Source organism: Lipotes vexillifer, unplaced genomic scaffold (genome assembly GCF_000442215.2).
Source record: "Lipotes vexillifer unplaced genomic scaffold, Lipotes_vexillifer_v1.1 scaffold149, whole genome shotgun sequence".
Taxonomy (NCBI): Eukaryota; Metazoa; Chordata; class Mammalia; order Artiodactyla; family Lipotidae; genus Lipotes; species Lipotes vexillifer.
Window position 1 is genome coordinate 2,414,649 of NW_006779962.1, and position 22,740 is coordinate 2,437,388.

The following is a 22,740-nucleotide window of genomic DNA, read 5'->3' on the forward strand; positions in this document are numbered from 1 at the left end:
AAAGAGTGATGTCATCGGCTCCTGGGGGAAAGATGCGGAAGTGGTAAGTTTAGGCGAGCGAGAGAGCCGGGTGCCAAAGCCGGGCAGGGACGAGGCGGCCGGGGCTGCTTCCCCTCAGTGGTCAAACTTGCCAGGATTTCAGGGCAGTGACAGGGACCCCTCGGTGAGCACAGGTGGGGCTCTCCGGAGAGCCCAGGACCCCGGGCGGTCTTGGTAATTGATCACCTCTTCCTGGTGTCTCCCCCACTTCTTTGACCACTTGTCCAAACATCATTGCATATGGAGCCTACTGGGAGTGGATGGGTGTATTTCTGACACCTTGAAGGTCAGAGTCGCTTGCAACAAGCTTCTATTTTAAAGACTCCAGCAGTGTCTTCCCATTTCTCTTGTCAGAGAGAGCATTTATTTCTGGGGAAAGACTGTTCTTTTGTTTGGGGAAAAACAGTTCAGTGGGCTGTTGGGTTTATAGGGAAGCAAACCCCAAGCCTATGCTGGCCTGGAGATGTTGGCACGTGAGGGTGGACACATGAGGGAGAAAGCTGACCTCGAGAAGGGCACTTCCCTTGCGGAGGGGCTCATGCATCTGGGGTTGGAGGCCTGGACTCCAGGGAGGAAGGATGCAGCCATGAGAGAGGGCTGGGGGCTCACGACAGAGGTGGTCCAGGGGCTGCCCCTCCCAGGCAGCAGGTGGCCACAGCCAATGGCTAGGTCTCCAGGTCAGTGCTGGCTAATGGCCATCCTTTGAAGTGTTCTCTTTGTACGTGATCATTCTCCTTGGCCCGCCCCAGCCTGTGAGTCCACGTGCAATGGATCACCGTGGCCTGGGGGTGTTAGATCTTCTTTGGGGGATTAAGGGAGAGACCGTGTCCTTGGCTGGTGCACAGCAGCGTGGAGAGATTGGCAGCCTTCAAGGAAGCAAGCAATGGTCAGGAGAACCTCTCCTGATCCCAGAGAGGCTGGATCAAGAGGTGACCAGCAATGAGAAGGCCATAGTTGGGGATCTTGCTAAGGGAAGCCTATAAAATACTGGACTCATAGCTAATTAGTGGAATGGGGGCAGGGCTAGGGTACTAGTGGAAAGAGGGCTCCTGGATGCTGGAGAATTTGAACCGTCTGGGTCAAAAGGCTTCAAGTCAAGGTCTGAGACCCCGAGAAGAGGGGGACTGAAAGCCGAGCTGCGGGGAGCGGGTGTGCAAGGCCTCGGCCACCTGGCGTGACCTGGCTCTCTCAGGGTAATGTGGATAAATGCCGGCTGCTGCATCTCCTGGAACGCAGTCAGGCTGGCAATTGAGTTCATTGCCAAATCAGATTTGGGCTTCTGTGCGAAGTCCTTTTATATTAAGTGCTTTAACATACATCACCTCCGCCAGTCTATTGATAAATCCTATTACCCATTATGAAGCCAGAGGCAGCTTCCCAGCCAACAGGAGAGAGGCTGATGGAGGGGTGCTGGGGGGCTCTGGCGTGTGGCTTGGGGGAGACACAGTGGGTATGACCAGGCTGGTTGACTAGAGCAAGCTCACCTCTTCCCCTGTGGGAGGGCTCAACACCCTGGAGGGAAGGGCCAGGCCTGGGTTGGGGGAGAGGGGGGAAATGTGAGGAGTGCTGGGCGTGATGGTGGAGGGGCAGCGATGGGGTGGGGGTCAGCCAGCCCGCTGGTTTTGTCTACCCGCCTCCTGGCTCCCGAATTCCAGACCCCTTCTCCGAAAGACTTACGGATATTAAGACCCATTTGTTCATGTAAGTGAGTTCATTTGTTCATGAATGAATGAGCGAATGATTTCAACGAATGCACAGCATTCCTGCCTGGTCCTAATCTTTGTGCTGATTATACCCTTGTATTTCTTTGTAAGTTCACTGTCCATGTATATGTCAATAAACAATATATTGTTTAGTTTTGAAAAGATGGATACTAAGCACAAACCTAGATGTGTTAAGAAGGGCAATGATAGTAGTATTAATTGAAGGGTAGCAGGAAAAGATAAGTTAAATGAGTAGAGCCCCTGTGTCTTGGTGGCATTGCCTTGAAAATGTTTTAAAAGCCTTCCCTGTAGAAGCCAGTGAGCACCTGGTTCTCTTCTCAGTGCTTACAGGGTCAAGAACACAGACCCAGACCCTGTTCTCTCAGAGCTCAGAGCCCGGGGTGGGGAAGGGGGAGGGCGGTTGGGTACAGGAGTGTATGTGCAGCAACGCACCTGTGACAATGCAGTGGGATTGCTGTGCTCTTTGAAGGCCAGAGGAGGGGAGGCAAGGGCTGGCCGCCCAGATCTCCAGACTGCGGGGACCCGGGAGAGGCACCCTGCGAGCCCAACCCTGAGGAATGAGGCGTTTGCCAGACAGGAGGGGTGGACGGGGTGCGTTGTGCTGCAGGCAGGAGGAGCAGCCCTGAGGCGAGTCAGAGGGACCCAGCTCTGGGCAGGGGGCTGGCCTGTGAGGACTCAGGGCCCAGGCTGCCCAGGGAGGCGAGAGGAAGGATATGTGGTCCACAGGAACGGAGCTTCTAAGGTCAACGGGAAGCCGCTGAAGGGTGTTGTTCAGGGCAGTGACGTGACTGGGTTTGGGTTTGGGGAAAAACCTCCACGTGGAAGGGGCAAGGCTGAAGGGGGCAAGGCCAGTCCCCTCCCCAAACAAAATCCTGATGTGGCGTGTGCCCCTCTCCGTGGGGCAGGGGTAGTGATGGGGTCCATGTAGGAAACTGCTCAGGCTGACAGAGTGGGATGGGAGAGGTGGGTAGGAATCCAGAGGTGGTCACACCGGTCAGAATGGCCATCATTAAAAAGTCTACAAATAACAAATGCTGGAGAAGGTGTGGAGAAAAGGGAACCCCCCTACACTGTTGGCGGGAATGTAAGTTGGTGCTGCTACTATGGAGAACAGTATGGAGGTTCCTCAGAAACTAAAAACAGAATTACCATATGATCCAGCAATCGAACTGCTGGGTATATATCCAGACGAAACTCTAATTCAAAAAGCTACATGCGCCTCTATGTTCATAGCAGCACTATTCACAAGAGCCAAGACACGGAACAACGTAAATGTCCGTTGACAGAGGAGTGGATAAAGAAGATGTGGTACATACATACAACGGAATACTACTCAGCCGTAAAAAAGAATGAAAATGCCATTTGCAGCAACATGGATGGACCTAGAGGTGATCATACTAAGTGAAGTAAGTCAGAAAGAGAAAGACAAATACTATGTGATATCACTTATATGTGGAATCTAAAATATGACACAAGTGAACCTAACTATGAAACAGAAACAGATTCACAGACGTACAGAACAGACTTGTGGTTGCCAAGGGGGAGAGGGTTGGGGGAGGGGTGGAGTGAGAGGTTGGGGTCAGCAGATGTAAGCTTTTATATATAGAATGGATAAACAACAAGGCTCCTGTATAGCACAAGGAACTATATTCAATATGATATAGTTATCCTATGATTAAACTAAAATGGGAAAGAATATATAAAAAAGAATGTATATATATATATATATATATATATATATATAATGTGTATAACTGAGTCACTTTGCTGTACAGCAGAAATTAACACAACATTGCAAATCAACTATACTGCAATTTAAAAAAAGATATTTAAAAAAAAGGAATCCAGAGGTGGGCATTTCCCCACAGAGTGGAAAGAGGCAACTCCAAATGGGGGAGAGGCATCCGGACTCACCGAGGCCAGGGCAGCCCAGATGAGGCCCCTCGTTGACCCTGGGTTCCTGCAGAAGCCTCGGCTTGTCCTACGCGTCAGCCTCTGTGACCTGGGGTGCATGAAGGCGGTGGAGCGTGTGATGTGTATGTGACCGGTGCTTGTGGAAGTGGATTCACGTGTGCAGGTGGGGCAGGTACGTGTGTACATATAAGGGAGCACCTGTAAATCTAAAATGTGCTTGAGGGACTTCCCTGGTGGTCCAGTGGTTAAGACTCCGGGCTCCCAATGCAGGGGGCCCGGGTTCAATCCCTGGTCAGGGAACTATATTCCACACGCTGCAATGAAGATCCCGCGTGCCGCAACTGAGACCCGACGTGACCAAATAAATAAGTCAATTAAAAATAAATAAATAAAACATGCTTGATATGGGCGGCGTGCCAGCAAGCCTTCAAAATGACCCACTCCGGGCTCCCCCTGTTGTGGGGTAGAGAAGCGGCCCAGCCGGGTCAGGAGCCCCCACTCCAGCCCTGTCTGTCCTGCCCATGCCTCATTAGCCTCAGTTACAGCTAATAAGGTCCTTCCAATCCCCAAGCTGGGGGCGGGGCAGAGAGCCAGACAGGAGCAGAGATGCAGGGATTCAACTTGGCTGGAGAGGGTCCCCCAGGTGAGCGATGTACCCGTGGAAATGGGGTTTTTGTTCAGGTAACTAAATACTGACTCCTTACAAATAACAAGGGCTCCCATTTCTCAAGCACCTACTGCACGTTGGGCCTTGAGCTGACCTACAAGTTCTCAGACAGTCCTCAAAACAGTAGGATCCCATTTCACAGATGGGGAAACTGAGGCTTGGGAAAATTGAAGAGACTTGCCCTGGACCATAAACTAGCAAATGAAAGAGTCTGAATTCAAACGCAGTCTTCTCTTTGACACCAAGCTGTGCCGCTATCGACTCATTACAAAGAGACCTCGGAGCCCCCGAGGATGGCTGCCCTTGGCTGCTGGGACGATATGGGGTCTTTAGAAGTGTAAGATGCGGGGTTTCTGGCTTAAATATTGCCTGTCAGCCCGCACCTGTTCTCTTCTCCTTGTACATAGTGGAAGCCCGGCCCCCCACCCCCCCACCCCATCCTCTCAGGCCCTCTGCCCCTCGCTGATGGCTCTCTCCAACACTTTCCCCTGCTGTTCCTTTCTGTTATCTCTGCATCATCACCAGAACCCCAGGGTGCTATGGTCCCTCCCTCTTCAGGAAGAACCCTTTCCTTCCCTCAAACTCCCCACCAGCTTGTACTCCATTTCCCTGTTCCCTTTCATGATCAAACCTCTTGAAAGCCTTATCAACACCACTTTTGTTTTTTTTTAACCCCTCATTCATGCTTTTAAAATTTTCTGCATTCACCCTGGAATCCACCCAAGATGGGCTTTGTCCCCGACTCCCCCAAATCTGCCCCCCCAAGGTCACCTTTGACCTCCATGTTGCTAAGTCCACGGACCCACCTGGCTGTCCTCTGTCTGGACCCCTCAGTGGCACTGGACACTGATGCCCATGCCCCCTGGACACGCTCCGCCCGCTGGGCTTTGGGGCACCATCCTTCCCGATTTTCTCCCCTCTATGGCTCCTTGCTCTCCGTGTGCTGCCTTCACCGTCCAACTTCCCAGGGCTCCATCCCAGGCCAGCCCTTACCTTCCTCCTTGTTCTCAGAGCCTCACACACTCCCATGGCGTCGGGGGTCATCTCTAAGCCCAGGACTCCTGGGTTGCCTGCCCTTCAGACTTGGATGTCCAAGTGCTCCCATGCCTCAAGGGCACCTCACAGCAACAGGTCAAAACAGAACTCTGAGGCTTCCCTGGTGGCGCAGCGGTTGAGAGCCCGCCTGCCGATGCAGGGGACACGTGTTCGTGCCCCGGTCCGGGAAGATCCCACATGCCGCGGAGCGGCTGGGCCCGTGAGCCGTGGCTGCTGAGCCTGCGCGTCCGGAGCCTGCGCTCCGCAACGGGAGAGGTCACGGCAGTGAGAGGCCCACGTAGCGCAAAAAATAAATAAAATAAAATAAAATAATAAAATAAAATAAAACAGAGCTCTGTCTTCCTCTGGGGGCACAGCCACTTGGGAAAACTGTTCTGCAGTTTCTTATAAAGTTAAACACACATTTATCATATGACCCTACAATCCCACACCCAGGGATTCACTCAAGAGAAGTGAAAGCTTATGCTTATACCCAAACCTTTACACGAATTTTCAGAGCAGCTCTATTCATAGCTGCCCCAAACTGGAAGCAACTGAAATCCCCTTCTCTGAGTGAATGTGTTAGGGAACCGTTGACTGAAACTGCTCACCTTGGCCAGGCATGATGACTGCTTCCCTGAGTTGTCTCACAACAGGAGGTCCCGATAAGGAACACGGTGCTGCAGCCAAAGACTAGCTAGAAGAATTTGGGAGGGGCCCAAAAGAGGGAGGAGACGCCAGCCCATAATATGTCCTACCAACCTCCCAGAAACCCTCGCGCTGGAATCCATCTTGGCTGAGAGATGCGCGTGCCACCAGGAAGGACCCTGAGTCAGAAAAAATATGGGTGAAGCAAGATGATTGGCCAGAGACAACCCGGAAACTCACCCCATCACCATAAACCCCGAGACTGCGAGCCACGTGGCAGAGCAGTCTTCCTGGGCTCCCTTACCCTGCTGCTCTCCGCCCGGGCGCCCCTTCCCAATAAAGTCTCCTGCTTTGTCAGCACGTGTGTCTCCTCGTACGATTCACTGCCAAGTGTTAGACAAGAGCCCACTTGGGGCCTGGAAGGGGTCCCCCTTCCTGCAACAGTGGACGGAACTGCAGTGCTGGGGGCGGGCGGGATGCTCCCCAGCAATAAAAAGGACCATGCTTGATGGCAACAACACAAGCACCTTGAGGGCACCGTGCTGAGCGAAGGAAGCCTCTAACATGCTGTGCGACTCCATTTACAAGACGTTTTCAAAAAGACAAAACTGTAGTGACAGAGATCAGTGTTTGCTGAGGACTGGGGGCCGGGAGAGGAGGGTGTGGCTACAAGGCGGCAGCTCGAGGGAGCTCTCTGGGGAGATGGGCTGTTCTGTGTCTTGATTGTGCTGGTGGTCATATGAATCTACATGGGTTAAAATTCATAGAACTGCACCCCCAAAGGTCAATTTTACTGTATGATAATATACGAAACAAAATGTAAACATATTCAAAAATTTCTTCCAGAAACTTCTCCCTCCACCGGCTGTCCCCACTTCACTGGGTACAATCTCCATCCACCCAGGGTCTCCAGCCAGAACCCGGGGCTCCCCTGGATGCCTCCTACCAGCCACTCTGTCAACTCCATCCCCAGGCAGCCTTCAGCTCCCACCTCCACGTCCAGAACCTGGTCCAGGCTGTGATTTGTCTTGGCGGAAACTGCCTGGTCTCCCTCCAGATGCCCCTCCCAACTCAAGGGGCCAAGCATCAGAAATCAGATAGTGTTACCTCCCTGCCTAAAATCCTGCAATGGCTTTCCCTGAACTTAGAACAAAACCAACTCCCTCCCTGAAGCTGCAGGGCTAGCACCACCTGGCCCTGTCCCCTCTGCTCTCACGGCGCTCACACACTCTAGCCACGTCACATTAAGTTCTCAGAAGGCATCACCCGTGAGTTGAAGGCAGGGCCTTTGCACCTGAGGTTCCCCTGCGGGGAATGCACCTCTGCCTGCTCCGGCTCCCCCTTCCGCCTGCAAAGCTTCTTTCTTGGGGGGCTTCCCCCACCACCTGGGGCCTGGTGTCAGGTCGCCCCTCCCAGCCACCCTCCCTATAGCCCCCTCGGTTTGTTACCTTCCCAGCACCTTTAGTCACCTGTGGTGGTTTGGTTTGTTTATTCCCATCTCCCTACTAGATCGTAAACCCCATGGGGCTCATGGATCTGAAGCACCTGGCTGTGTTGGACACATAGTAGGTACCTGTTATGGATTGAATTGTGTCCTCCAAAAAGACAGATTGAAGTTCTATCTATCCTGGTGCCTGTGACTGTGACCTGATATGGAAACAGGGTCTTTGCAGATGTGATTAAGATATAAATTAAGGGGCTTCCCTGGCTTCCCACTTCCCTGGTGCAGTGGTTGAGAGTCCGCCTGCCGATGGAGGGGACACGGGTTCGTGCCCTGGTCCGGGAGGATGCCGCATGCCGCGGAGCGGCTGGGCCTGTGAGCCATGGCTGCTGAGCCCACGCGTCCGGAGCCTGTGCTCCGCAACGGGAGAGGCCACAGCAGTGAGAGGCCCGCGTACCGCAAAAAAAAAAAAAAAAAAAAAAAAAAAAATATAAATTAAGATGAAGTGATACTGGAGTAGGGTGAGCCCTTAGTCCAGTACGACTGCTGTCCTTCTAAGAAGAAGAGATATGGGGAGAACACTCTATCAAGACAGAGGCACAGAGAGAAGACGGCCATGAGAAGACAGACGAAGGGATGGGATGATGCATCTACAGCCAGGGGATGCCAAAGATGCTGGCTTCCCCCAGCAGCTAGGAGAATGGATTCTCCCTGACAGGTTTTGGAAAGAGCGTGGCCCTGCCACCACCTTGATTTCAGACTTCAAGCCCCCAGAACTGTAAGGCAATACATTTCTGTTGTTTTAAGCCCACCTGATCTGTGGTACTTGGTGATGGCAGCCCTAGGAGACTAACTAATACAAGTGCCCATTAAAAATATCCACTGAATGAATTAATAAAGACAGTGACAAAACTCTCAGAAGGAAAACCTCCCCACTCAGCGAGAGAAAGGGGGGTGCTCGTTCTCCCCAGCACTGTGGAAGGCATTACTGTCAGAGATTCCATCCCTAACTCACCCACCGGGGCCCCATATCTTCTGAGACCCCAGCCAAACCCAGGAGCCCCCTGCTGCCCCCTCCCACCAGGGCTGGAGCCACACCTGGTAGGTGAGCAGCCCAGAGGTACCCAAAGGAACCTGGATAAATGCCCCACGGGTCCCCCTGCCACACTTGGCAGTGGACACCCACCATATCCTCAGCACAGCTCTGCCCCCGCCTCATTCCTCAGCAGACGACAATATTGTGCATGTCCCATCTTTGGTGGGAGGGAGTGGTTCAGGAAGCTTGGCAGGTTCGGTTAAAGGGTGTAAACTGCACCTAACAAAATCTCTGTCCTTAATGAGCTGGGAACATACATGTTGGGTTGAAAAAATAAAAAATAGAACACGAAACTGACTCTCCAAACGTTTGGGGATCATGGACCCCTTTGGCAATGGAATGAAAACTAAGGCCCTCACTCGGGCTGACCTCACACCCACACAATGCTTAGCATGTATTTCCGGGAGTCCAGGACCATTAAAGCCCACTCTCTTGAAAGCCCACGGGCCCCGTAGAAGGACCTCCAGGCTGTGCCCTGTGATCCTGGTGTTTTATTGACACAGTGGTGACCCTAGCACTTACTGCTTGTTTACCACGGCCTGGCCACGGCTCTGAGCCTCTTCATGGGTTGTCTGATTTAAACTCCATGGTTATGGGACTTCCCTGGTGGAGCAGTGGTTGAGAATCTGCCTGCCAATGCAGGGGACACGGGTTCAAGCCCTGGTCCGGGAATATCCCACGTGCCTCAGAGCAGCTAAGCCCGTGAGCCACAGCTACTGAGTCTGTGCATGAGCCACAGCTACTGAGCCTGCATGCCACAACTACTGAAGCCCGTGTGCCTAGAGCCCATGCTCCGCAACAAGAGAAGCCACCGCAATGAGAAGCCTGCACACCACAACGAAGAGCAGACCCCGCTCGCCGCAACTGGAGAAAGCCCGTGCACAGCAACGAAGACCCAATGCAGCCAAAATGAAACAAACAAACAAACAAAAAAACCTCCATGGTTATTATCTCCATTTTATGGAGGTGGGAAAGGAGCCACAGACAAATTAAGAAACTTGCCCTGGGTCACACCTGAGCCAGGATTTGCACCTGGACAGTCTGACATGGAAGCCATCCACCTATTTCTTTTTCTTCGTGTGTGTGTGTGTGTGTGTGTGTGTGTGTGTGTGAAAATATACATAACATAAAACTTACTATTTTGCCATTTTAAAGTGTATAGTTCAGTGACATTAAGTACATTCACGTTATTGTGCGACTACCGTCAATATCCTTTTCTAGGGACTTCCCTGGTGGTCTACTGGTTACGACTCAGTGCTTTCACCACCATGGCCAGGGTTCAATCCCTAGTCAGGGAACTAAGATCCTGCAAGCTGTGCAGAGCAGCCAAAAATAAAAGAAAATTAACAAACATATAAAAGCAATTACCTTTAAAAAAATATCCTTTTTCATGGGGAGGGGTAAGGGTAAGCTGTGACAAAGCGAGAGAGTGGCATGGACATATATACACTACCAGACGTAAAATAGATAGCTAGTGGGAAGCAGCCGCATAGCACAGGGAGATCAGCTCAGTGCTCTGTGACCACCTAGAGGGGTGGGAAAGGGAGGGTGGGAGGGAGGGAGACGCAAGAGGGAAGAGATATGGGAACATATGTATATGTATAACTGATTCACTTTGTTATAAAGCAGAAACTAACACACCACTGTAAAGCAATTATACTCCAATAAAGATGTTTAAATAAATAAATAAATGGTTTTGATCCGTTAAAAAAAAAATCCTTTTCCAGAACACTTACATCATCCCAAACAGAAACTCTATACCCTCTAAATAACTCTCCATCCCCCCTCCCTCCAGCCCCTGGCAACCTTCGCCTATTTTCCATCTCTGTGAATTTGCCTATTCCTGGTGCCTTACATATGTGGACTCACACAGTATTTGTGCTTCTGTGTCTGGTTTATATCATCCATGTTGTAGCAGGTGTCAGGATTTCCTTCCTTTTCAAGGCTGAATAATATTCCATGGTATGTATAGACCACATTTTGTTAATCCATCATCAGTTGATGGACACTTGGGTTATTTCCACCTTTCCACTATGCGAATAATGCTGCTAGGAACATGGATGCACAAATATCTATTCAAGTCTCTGCTTTCAGTTCTTTTGGGTATATACCACGGAGTGGGACTGCCGGATCATATGGGAATTCTATGTTTAATTTTTTGAGGAGCCAAAAATCTGTTTTCCACAGCAGCTGCGCCATTTTACATTCCTACCAATAGTGCACATGGGTTCATATTTGTCCACATCCTTGCCACCACTCGTTGTGTTCTGTTTTTCTGACAGTAGTCATCCTAAGGGGGCACCTCCATCTATTTCTTAACCTCCAAGCCTCAGTTTCCTCATCCGTGTACTGGGGACAAGGACCCTCAAGGGGCAGGACTCAATGAGGAAACACACATACGGGACTTAGAATACCATATGGCCCATAAGAACTGCTCGGCAATGCCAGCTAATGTTCCTGAAGGGGGGAGCCCCACCCCCCAACCCCAGGTGGGGGTCACAGAGCTACAAGGGTCAGGGCAGGCAGAATAAAATCACACACTTCCCTTCTCGCCCATGTTCCCTGTGGATCAGCAACGGAAGAGACTTAGACGGAGGGCAGGGCAAGTCCGTGCAGTAAGTGGAAAGGTCTCTGCTCTCTCTGATCCCCTCCCCCTCCCCCTCCCCTCCACACACACACGTGCACAAAGCCTTCTTCCCTCCTGCAGTTTCTATTCTCGTCCTAAGTTCCGTCTACCTCCAGTTACTGGGTGATCAATATGGCAGGATGTTTATGGAAGAAGACAAGAAGGCAAGAAAGGGGCAGGGGGTCAAGGGAGGAGAAAACCAGGCGGGTGCCGGCTGCCCAGGGCCTTGGATGAGAAGCCAGACCCCAGCAGCATCTGGGAAAGCCGGTGGATTCTCACACCTACCAAATTTTAAAATGGTATCTATAGTTCCTGTTCACTTAATCAATGGTGTACAGATCAGGTGCACAGGACCTTCATCTGATGCATGGGACCTCTCTCCATCATCTCCCACCAACACCACCCTGCTTGGCTTGAATACCTCCAAGAATGGGGAACTCACTCTTCCTTTCCTGTCCTCGGCTGGCTAAGGCCCAGCTGGACTGGTTCCCTGGAGCCTCCAAGAGTTTTCTGGGTGGAGGACTTTGCCCTGGGGCCGGGCCTGAGGGTGAGAATAGGATGACCATTTCCCCTTCCCTCTGCCCCAGACCCAGAGTCAGCAGGCTGTTTACCCGGAGTTTGTCCACACTTCAGATCCCAGGTGCCCGCCCTGCCAGAGGCCTGCAGAATACTGTGAGTGTAGCGGCTATGCTGTCACAGCTGTGAGAAGACAGGCAGGTCTCAGAGCAGAGGGGGCACACTGACAGCTTGTGAGCTGCCTTGGGTTGCAGGTGTGTTTTGTTTTACCTGCACAGGATTTTCAAAGAACTTTGAAGTAGGTGCCAGTATTTCAAAAAGCAAGTGATTTCACATATACATCTGCTACGTGCCTTCTCTCACAACATCAGAAGATGTGGCAACATCTGGTCTGCCTCTCTCCCTGACCTCTCCGGCCACCTAGCCAGAGGAATGGGACACTAGGGTAAGCTCTTCAAATATATTATTTCACTGAAGCCTCACCCCAAGCTGGTGAGGTCGTTATCATATCTCCATTCTGCAGATGGGAAAACTGAGGCTTAGACAGGTTAAGGTGATCCAGCTAATCAGTGATGGAGGCAGGATTCAAACCCTGGTTGGTCTAATGATGCCAACTTCTACCTGGGGGTTCCCAACTCTCCACTTCCTTGCGGAGATTTGTAAAGATAAATCTCTTCTGGACCTCGCCCCAAACTTATGGGATCCAGAGCTCTTAGCAGTGGGGCTGGGGAGCCCGTTGTTTTAAAATGCCCTCCTGAGGATTTCCCTGGCGGTCCAGTGGTTAAGAATCCACCTTCCAATGCAGGGGACGGGGGTTTGACCCCTGGTTGGGGAACTAAGATCCCACATGCCGTGGGGCAACCAAGTCTGCATGCCGCAGCTAGAGAGAAGCCCACGCACTGCAACAGAAGATCCCGCATGCCAGATCCCGCATGCGGCAACGAAGGACCCCATGTGCCGCAACTAAGACCCGACGCAGCCAAAATTTAAAACAGAAATAAATAAAGTAAAATGCTCTCCTGTATGAAGCTGGTTGGATGTGGGCCTGGCTGCCCTTGACCTCTGTGTTGGGGGTGCAGGTGGGGGCCTTGTCTCTTCTCCAAGCACCATCTCACCCCTCCTCAAACCCGGTGCCGCCCCGGACTTGCCCAGTAAAAGCCAGCCGCTCTCCCAGTCCACACCTGAGTTTCCCTGTGTGTGGAAGGAGAAAATCGCTCCCGCCCCTTCCCAGCCTTCCAGGAATGGGAGCAGCTTAACGGGCGGGCCCCCCCTCTTCCCTTTATCTCAGACCCAGAGTAAGCAGGACTGGCAAGGCTGTTCTGCCTGGTCCTGAAGGGAGCGGAGGCCGGTGGTGGGCCGGGACCTCCAGGTGCCGGAGGCTACTTTGCTCCCTGCACCGCCGCCCTGTGGGGCTGCGGTTGGCTCTCCTTCCAGGTCCTCACCCCCAGGGGCCTGGGCCTCTCCGTCTGCTCCACGGTCTCCTCCCCCAGAGCCAGGTGCGTGCTGGCTGGAAACAGATGGCATGAGTCAGGGCTGGAAGCATCCATGGTATCAAAGACCTTTAGATTCCATAGAGAGATGGACGTGAGCTTGGGCACACTTGGGTTGGACCTTGACTGTTTGGTGTTCAGTTTCGCTGTGTGATCTACTGTGTCCCCTGACCTCGGCCTCCTTATCTAAAAACACAAGGTGGAGGGGAATGCCATCCCTGTGGGAAAGGCTCTATGGGGCGGAGATCAGGTCCGGCTTGCTCAATGCTCCAGCTTGTGGGGTCTCAGAGATTTAATAACCATGTGGGAAGTGAATGACTATTGATTAACTAAGATGCATGTGAGCCCTTAGCTCACTGCTCAACAGGAAAGGAGCCCATAGCAAACACTCAATAAATATCAGCTACTATTGTTAGCAGGCCACAGGGGGAGGCACCGCGTAACTCTGGGTCATGAAATTCTGAGCAAATACCAGGACAGGTTCCGTTTGAAATTCCAGCACCTGAGAGCCCCGGGATCCTCAGGCCACTACTCAGGAACACCAAGGGCATCATCTGGGTGGGCCCACGGGCACCTTTGCCACCCCATCCTGCCTCTCTGGACTCTCTGGCTCCCAGGCACAGCTGGACTTTCCCACCTGGAATTTAAAAAGGAAAAGCAGAGGAAGTCACAGCCCGTTGCTGAAGCATCTGTGACCGGATCTAATTAATCGATTAGCCAAGCTGCCACTTTCCTGCCAACCAACCGCCTGAAGAGTACTTACTTTATCTGTGAATTGATTGCGTACTTTCACCACCACTACAGCTAATCCCCACCACCCACAGAGGCTGGGTGCCAGCGGGAGCTGGGAGCTGCCGGGCAGGGACCGCCCTGCCACGTTGCCAGGGAGGCACGGGCTCCAGGCAGCCCCAGGCCTCAGGTTACAGACAGGAAACTGAGGTCCAGAGAGGGGTGCAGAGGGGCGGGGCTGGAACCCAGCTCACCTGACCCCCAGGTCACCTGGCACCAGAACAGCCCTCTTGATTTAGATGAGGTTGAAAAGCTGAGACTCTTTCCTGCCCACCTCTGTCCCTCTGTCCCTTCCCAAATACGATCTGCCCCACTTCTGCATCTCAGAGTCCCTCCTAAGAGAAAAATGACCTTCACCCCTGGCTGAAGTGTAAGGGGCACTACAGGTCCTGGCTGTCACCATCCAGCGCAGACCCTGCAGCCGGCCTGGACCTTAGGACCCTGCACAAGCTGCCTAATGAAGTGGCAGGCGGGCCCTTGATTAGACTCCTGAAGATGAGGGACACCCCCGTAGCAGCCCAAGGAGGTCAGAAAAGGGGCCACAGCCCCCAGAAGGGGTGGGGATCTTGTTCCTACCTCCGGACTGCTAAGCTGTTGGGTCGGTGGATGGGAGGGTCTTAAGAGAACCAGACCATCACATCCCCAGGGCTGGCAGAGGTCACCAAGGTGACCAACGGCCCAAAGCCTGCACACAGATCCGAGAAACAGGAACAGGACATTGATCCTTGACTCCCCGCTACCGCAATAGCTGCCATATATCAGGCGGTCTCCAGACCACTCCTGGTTTAAAATAGCCTGTCCCAAGTGCAGGTGGGCTGGGAGTCACGGGTGTCAGAACCACAGGCCCCTGCATTTGCACCTGCCTCACTGCCACCTGCTGGCCTTGAACTGACCCCACCTCATGAATCGCTTACCTTTGCCTTGGCCCACCTGGAATCCACACAGAGTCAAAGGAAAATAAAATGCAGACACAGCGGAAAACCAAAACCCCACACCGCCCCTGCCCACCCCTACTCCGCAGGTGTGACCACAGTGAGAAGTTAGTACACAAGCTTCTAGCCTTTCCCCACATCCAGGATGCTCCCGGGCCCGAACGAGCTTCTTTCCAATGTCAACATCAAGAGAGAAATCATGTGTGCGGGCATATTATATATTTTACAAAAATGGGATTATACTATACACACCATGCAGCAAACTGGTTTTTGCACTCATCAGTAATCATATACTCGGGCAGTCTGTAGAGCCTGTCGTGGAAGGCTGCCCAAGGTATGTTGTCCCAGCTGGGTTCTGGTGCAGCCCCTGCCCAAACTGGCCTAAGCCATGCTCCTGGCCCTAATTATGCCCCAACACCCTTGGGTCTCAACTTGGTCCTTCCTCCACCTGCCCCAGCTCTCGGACGCCATTATTTTGAACACTATGTATTTTATTCAATAAACACTTTTTTAGCATGTGTGATGTGCTAAACCCACAGTAGTTTAAACTACGATGTAATAAACACAAGCTCACAGTAGTTCTGAGTATCTCATCAACTCTAACTCAATTAGCTTACCACGATGCAATGAGAGAAGCATGTTCGTTATCATCCCTGTTCTATGGATGGGGAAACTGAGGCGGAGAGAGGTCCTCGTCCGGAGGCTCACAGCCGGTTGATGGCAGAGCTGGGAATTCACCCCAGGCCATCTGGCTCCAGAATGCCTACTCCAACTGTCACAGCAGTGGTTCTCAAACGTGAGTGTGTATCCGAATTCTCCAGAGAGCTTATTAAAACACAGATTGCTGGGCCTCACCCCTGGGATTTACGATACAGCAGGTCTGGCATGGGGCCCGAGAATTTGCATTTCTAACAAGTTTCCAAGTGACGCTAATGCTGCTGGTTCAGGAACCACACTTAGAGAGGTCCTGTGTTACACGCTGCTGCCCCTTATGATTGACCCCTTGGTTACCAGCGATGGGCTCCCCCCGCCAAGCCTCGCTCTTGAGTGCAGACCAGGGTGTTATATCCGTGGCTTGGGAAAAAGGCCTTGCCCCTACTGACCAGCAGGTCATCTGTCGAATGAACAGATGGTCTGGGGCAGCGTGCGACCATTTTATCATTTGCAATCTAATGAGTTCCTGGGAATCAAAGGCTGTTTTTACCTCCTATGATGGTCTTTTGCCTCCCCCAAAAGTGTCCACAAAACATCTTCTCCAAAGCTGTGAGTAAAGGAATAACTCAGCAGGGTTGGGTTGTCCACACGCTACACAGTCCAAAGAAAGGTCCGGCCCTTAACTAGCTCCTGGGAGGAGTTTATGAGCCTTGGAATGTCCTGCCTAATAAGAGTCTTTGTTTACCTGGGGCCTTGGGCCACTCCAGATAATTTACGCCAATGATGTGATTTATGATGGCGGCCTTGGGCCATGTAGTATCAGCCTGACCTGTGGGTCAAGGAATTGGGGACCACGGTCAACCACGTGGGCAGTCAGCCACGCCTACATAACCAATTCCCAACAAAACCCCTGGATACTCAGGCTCGGGCAAGCTCCCCTGGCTGGCGCTACTCCACACGTGCTGTCACACATGGCTGCTGCACTGGGAGAGGATGACGGGAAGCTCGCACTGCGATCTCCCAGGGCCTGCCCTCTGAACCTTTTTCTGTTGCCGATTGTAATCTGTATCCTTTCATTGTAACAACAGCAACGGTGGGTTTAACAGCTTTGCTAGGCTCTGTGAGTCCTTCTAGCAAATCCTGGAGCCTGAAGGCGGTCTCGGTCACCCCCCAGACACAAGTGCCCATTCACTGAGTCCGTGGCCAGTTACATTGTACCTCCTGAGCACCAGGCTTTAGCTCAAGCCCCACCCACACTGCCCAGGTCTGCTCAGCTCCACCCATCTTGTCCAGACCTCCCAGCCCTGTGGCCAGAGGTAGCCTGGGCCCTACGGAGGACATTTATCATCCACCATTCACCTCCCTCCATGGAAAATCGCAGGTAGCCCCTTTGATGTAACACCAGGTAATGTCCCAGGTATCACGTAACATCCTAGGTATCAGGTAACGTTCCAGGTTATCAGGTAATATCCCAGAAAACAGGTAACATCCTGGGAACAAGATAATATTCCAGGAAGCAGGTAACATCCTGGGTACCAGGTAATGTCCCAGGAACCAGGTACTACCCCAGGAACCATGTAACGTCCTAGGTACCAGGTAACATCCCAGGTATCAGATAACATGCCAGGAAACAGGTAACATCCCAGGCCTCAGGTAACATTCCAGGTATCTGGTAATATCCCAGGAACCAGGTAACATCCTGGGCACCAGGTAATGTCCCAGGAACCAGGTACTACCCCAGGAACCATGTAACGTCCTAGGTACCAGGTAACATCCCAGGTATCAGATAACATGCCAGGAAACAGGTAACATCCCAGGCCTCAGGTAACATTCCAGGTATCTGGTAATATCCCAGGAAGCAGGTAACATCCTGGGCACCAGGTCGCCCCCGGGCCTTACCTGCCCATGACCTCGATGTTGGAGATGGCGTAGAAATACTTGTACAGGTTTTCCCGCTGCACATACGTGCCGCCCAGCGCCGGGCGCAGCAGCCGCATGCGCAGGTCGGTGAGGGTGAAGAATTCCTTGAGGCCCTTGGCGCTCTCCAGCCGCGTGTACAAGTTGTCCATGTTGCGCAGGTTGGGGCCGGCAAAGATGGCGAAGCGGTCCCGCACCTCGAAGCGCACGTGTTTCTCCTTCTTGGAGCCGGCCCAGCGCGAGTACTCCTCGGTGCACAGCACCCGGTGGGCACCCGATGCCGACAGGTCGCGGGCGCGGCGGGCGGGCATGCCGAAGGCCTCCATGCAGTCCTCTGCGTAGAACTGGTAGGGCTGCCACGTGCGCCCGTTGTCCAGCGACTTCTCCAGGACCATGGCGGTGGGCCGGCCGTACTCGAACGTCACCACCACGTCGTCCGTCAGCTCCAGGCTCTTGTTCCACGACAGGGTGATGTTGGCCTCCAGCGGGCTGGGGTAGCGGCTCCACGGGACGCTCTGCCAGTAGGTGGCCAGGCCCTCATCCTCCCTGTCCAACATGAGCCGGGGCGGGTGAGCCAGGTCCGGGTTGGAGGCGTCACACTCGTTGCTGCACAGGTAGGGGTTCTCCTGCAGGGGTCGGGGGAGAAGACCAGGGTGGATGCTGACTGCTCTGGGGGGCCCGGGAGCCTTGTCCCAGCCCAGCCCCACGCCGGTGTCTGCCCGGAGGTCTCAGAGCCTGTGCTCTGACGTCCGGGCACCAGGAAGCCTCTCTCTTCCAAAGCCCATAAAGACATGCAGCTCTATTGCCCTCCCAAGAAAACACATTCGCTCCTACTCTAAGCTCAGACAATCAAGAAGGGCGGGAGCTAGTCACTGCTCCGAGACCCTCCGTGGCTCCCCACTGCCCGGAGGATAAAGCCCTACCGCTTTACCTCTGACCTCCTCCCGCCATATCTGGAGCCACCGTTCCTGGTCTCCCACCTGAGCACTCCTGTCCTCCAGGCCTCCCTTGTCTGTGCCTCTGAGCCTTTGCAGATGGCATCCCTGCTCCTCGACATGCCCTTCCACTCTCTGTCTGCCTCCAAATTCCTACTCACACTTTTTTTTCATCTTTATTGGAGTATAACTGCTTTACAATGGTGTGTTAGTTTCTGCTGTATAACAAAGTGAATCAGCTATATGCATATGTATATCCCCATATCCCCTCCCTCTTGAACCTCCCTCCCACCCTCCCTATCCCACCCCTGTAGGTGGTCACAAACCACCGAGCTGATCTCCCTGTGCTATGCGGCTGCTTCCCACTAGCTATCTGTTTTACATTTGGTAGTGTATATATGTCCATGCCACTCTCTCACTTCGTCCCAGCTGCCCCTTCCCTCTCCCCGTGTCCTCAAGTCTATTCTCTACGTCTGCGTCTTCATTCCTGCCCTTCCCCTAGGTTCTTCAGCACCATTTTTTTCTGATTCCATATATATGTGTTAGCATATGGTATTTGTTTCTCTCTTTCTGACTTACTTCACTCTGTATGACAGTCTCTAGGTCCATCCACCTCACTACAAATAGCTCAATTTTGTTTCTTTTTATGGCTGAGTAATGTTCCATTGTATATACGTGCCACGTCTTCTTTATCCATTCATCTGTTGATGGTCATTTGACTCTTGAAACATCTCCTACACAGAGACGCCTTCTCGACCCTTCAGACAATACAATTAGTAGCAACAGGAGGGGCGGTGGATGAAGGCCACCTGGTGCCCAGCACATTATCTCATTTCTCTCCTGTTTAGTAACTAGCTCACCGCCAATACTCACAGTGTGGGAGTGTCAACTCTCCGTGCTCGGGATGAAGCAATCCGGGCTTTGGAAGGCGGTGGCCCTTGCCCGAGGCCCTGCTAGGAAGAGCTGGGGGCCGCACTGTGGCCTGCCTGTCACTGGGGCCCGCTCTCTGTCCCCATAGCACGCGTGTCTGCCTCACGCACAGCCCGGGTTCCTCTCAAGGGGGTGCGTCTTGTGGCAGTCCTTTCCGGGTCCTCGGCACGTGCCTGGCAGGCCCAGTGGGGGACACTGGCTGGGGAAGGCAGGGTACGGCCCCCACATGCTTCCTCTCCCCTCACCCCCGCCTCCGAAAGCTGGCAGCCCACTCCCTGGCCCAGCGGGCTCCAGCCGGGGTTTCCCTCCTCCGCAGTTCAAATCCATCCCCTGGGTCTGGTCTGCCGTGTGAACTCACCCAGAGGCCTGAAAATATCACTAACGTGGTGGTCGCCGGGGGTTGGAGGGATGAGTAGGGGGGAGCCCAGGGAATTTTTAGGGCAGTGAAGCCATCTTGTATGACACTGTCATGCTGGATAAATGACATGGTACATTTGTGCAACGCCAAGAGGGAACCCTACTGTCATCGTGGGCTTGCGTTAATAACAACACGTCCATGTAACAAAGGTACCACGCTAATGCAGGCTGTTAATGATGGGGCAACTGTGTGGGGAAACGGGTCTTAGGAGCTCTCTGGACTGTCTGCTCCATTTTCGGTAAACCTAAGACTGCTCTAAAAAATAAAGGCTATTAATTAAAAGGAAACACTGTCACTAAGAACCGTACGCGCCCCAGACCAATTGCAGCTCCTTTGATGAATATTTCAGGGCCCTGGTTTGCTCAGACACAAAGCGGCTTCGATCTGAGTTAAAGCCTCACATTCTAAAATGAGGCATTTGGCTCCCAGTGGCAGCGGGCGCCTTGTCTCCCGAGGGGCTGAGCCGGCATCACCGCAGCGACCTTGGGCCATCACCTTTGAAGCCCGTTAGTGGAGGACCAGTTCCTAGGCCACCCAGGGATCCTCAGCGGGCAGGTTGGCTCTGGGGTTTACTGAGGCAGGTTCCACCAAAATAGCTCTGTCCTGGGTCCCCTGTGGTACCACTATCCACCCCACCTGGCCAGACCTGCTGATTCCCAGGACCCGGAAAACTTGGGGTGGAAGGGGTACAGCATTGAGTCCACCCCCCTCACTGAGCAAATGGGGAAACCGAGGCCCAGGGTGGGGCAGGACTGGCCCAGGACTCCCTGAGGGTGGGAGCGGTTTGAGGACGAGCCTGCTTGTGTCCTGGACAACCTCAGAGGTGTTCTGGAACTCTAGGGACCTCACACACAACATGGCAGGGAGAGGGGCCTGGCTCGGCCCATGGGGGTCCAAGCTTCCCCGTACTCCAGCTGGTGCTCTTGTGACGTCGCCCGGTACGGGGAGAGGCTGAAAGTCCCCATGGGAATGGCTCAGTGGCTTGTAGAGTCCAGGCCTGGTGATGAAAGGAGGGCAGGCCTGCCTGTGGGGTACAGCCCGCTCCCCAGGCCCTCAGCTGGCTCAGAGCTCACACCTGGACACTGGGGACCGGAAGACACAGTTTGTACCCAAGTGGGCATCCTCCCCTCCCCCGACCCAGCAATCATCCTCTTCCCACAGCTTCCCTTCTTATGCCGCCCCTGGCAACTTGTTATGGAGTGTACTGTGCGCCCCCGCCCCCCAAATTCATATGTTGAAGCCTTAACCCCCAGCACCTCTGAATGTGACTGTGTTTGGAAATAGGGCCTTTAAAGGTGATTACATTACAATGAGGCCCTCAGGGTGGGCCCTAATCCAATCTGACTGGTGTCCTTACAAGAAGGGGCAATTTGGATACACAGACCCCTGGGGCACGTGCACACAGAACGACCATGTGAAGATGCTGCAAGAGGGGCCCATCGGCAAGTCATGGAGAGAAGCCTCAGAAGAAACCAGCCTGCCTTGGTTTTCAAGGGTCAGACCTTGACCTTGGACTTCCAGCCTCCAGAACCTGAGAAAATAAATTTCTGTGGTTTAAGCCACCCAGGCCCTAGCAAACTGATACATGCCTCACCCCAAGTGAGCAAAGCGTGGGTCAGGGTGGGAGGAACAGGCCAGACGCTCTCTCTGGGGCCCTCCTCTACCAGCCTGCTCCTCAATACGCTGGCACCAGGTGGCATCATGCTACTCTGCCCACCTGGAAAGCTATCCACCCAGCACTGAAGCTGGGCCTTTTCCCCGGCTGTCTCATCCCCTCTCACCTCTGAGCTTGTGCCCCTGCAGCTGCTTTCCCTCCTCTGGGTTTTTAGAGCTTTCCCCATGTACTTCCTCCAGGAAGCCCTCCTTGCCTGATTCATTTTTGAACCCAGTTCCCTCGTCATTCATCACAGGATCGTTAGTGTGCTTATCTGGGACAGTGTAGTGAAGCCTCCCTATAGGGCTTGGACCTCAGTAACCAGTCACTAAGTTACAGTTATTTGGTCATCCTATTAATTAGTTATTAATAGAATGATATTAGATTAATAGTAATAGGCCTCATATGGAATGTTGATATAATTCCTGTCATCCCCCAGCTGCTGTGAAACACCTCACCTCTCCCCTGGTCCTTTTTTATTTTTCTTTTTTTTTGGCCACACCGCGTGGCTTGCGGGACCCTAGTTCCCCGACCAGGGATTGAACCTGGGCCCTCCGCAGTGAGAGCGCCGAGTCCTAACCACTGGACATCCAGGGAATTCCCTCCCCGGGTCCTTCTCCATCCCCCCTGCCTACGTTCCCTCACCTGCCCAGCCTCCTGTGGTCCCCATGGCGGGACATTGGATCCCTCACCACCCCCCTGCACCCGGCCTGTCTGTCATCAGGAAGACTGACACAGCCGGCTCTGCCAAGGGATGGGGGGCTCCAACCTGGCTGCCAGAGCCAAGCTGCCCTAACCTGCAGGGCTCACTGCCCCCCCCCCCGCCCCCGCTCCGGCCTCAGCCCGGGAAGCAGATGGTCAGAAACTAATGAATCAGCCTGTGTATTTACCAGCCCTGCGCCTGCTGCGGAGTGAGCGGGCTTCATCAACAGCGAGCACAATAAATAAATCCCAAGCCATCGCCAACACAATTCCCTCTCTCCTATTTCTCTTCTTTCTTCCACCTCGCTCCCACCCCAAGATCTCGGAATTCCATTTAACTGTTTAGGGGCCAGAGTGCCCCCGACTGAAGGCAGCTTCACGCCCACGGTCCTTCCCGAGCGCCAGTGGCTCATACCCTCATTTTCCTCCTGTTCACTAGGGAGGATTCCGAGGAGGAAGCCTGGGGTGCGAAGGCCGTTTCACCCCGAGCCCCGCACCCTGAGCGCTGCTGCATCTGACACTGCCGATCGCTGCGTGTGTGAGGGAGGGGCCGGCAGGGGGGCCAGCGTTGGCTGGCCTCCTAGGTCTGCACATTTCTACTCATCTCTATGAG

At 53.3% G+C, this 22,740-nt stretch overlaps 1 protein-coding gene across 1 annotated transcript in view; it reads right to left on the bottom strand.

The window, feature by feature from the left end:
• The window catches only part of NTNG2 (netrin G2), a 71,324-nt gene that overhangs the window by 24,702 nt on the left and 23,882 nt on the right, over positions 1 to 22,740 (bottom strand). Inside the window, exon 2 of the mRNA XM_007453113.1 lies at positions 17,471 to 18,114. Within this exon, the coding sequence (XP_007453175.1) occupies positions 17,471 to 18,114 (644 nt within the window). The remainder of the gene's footprint in view (positions 1 to 17,470; positions 18,115 to 22,740) is intronic.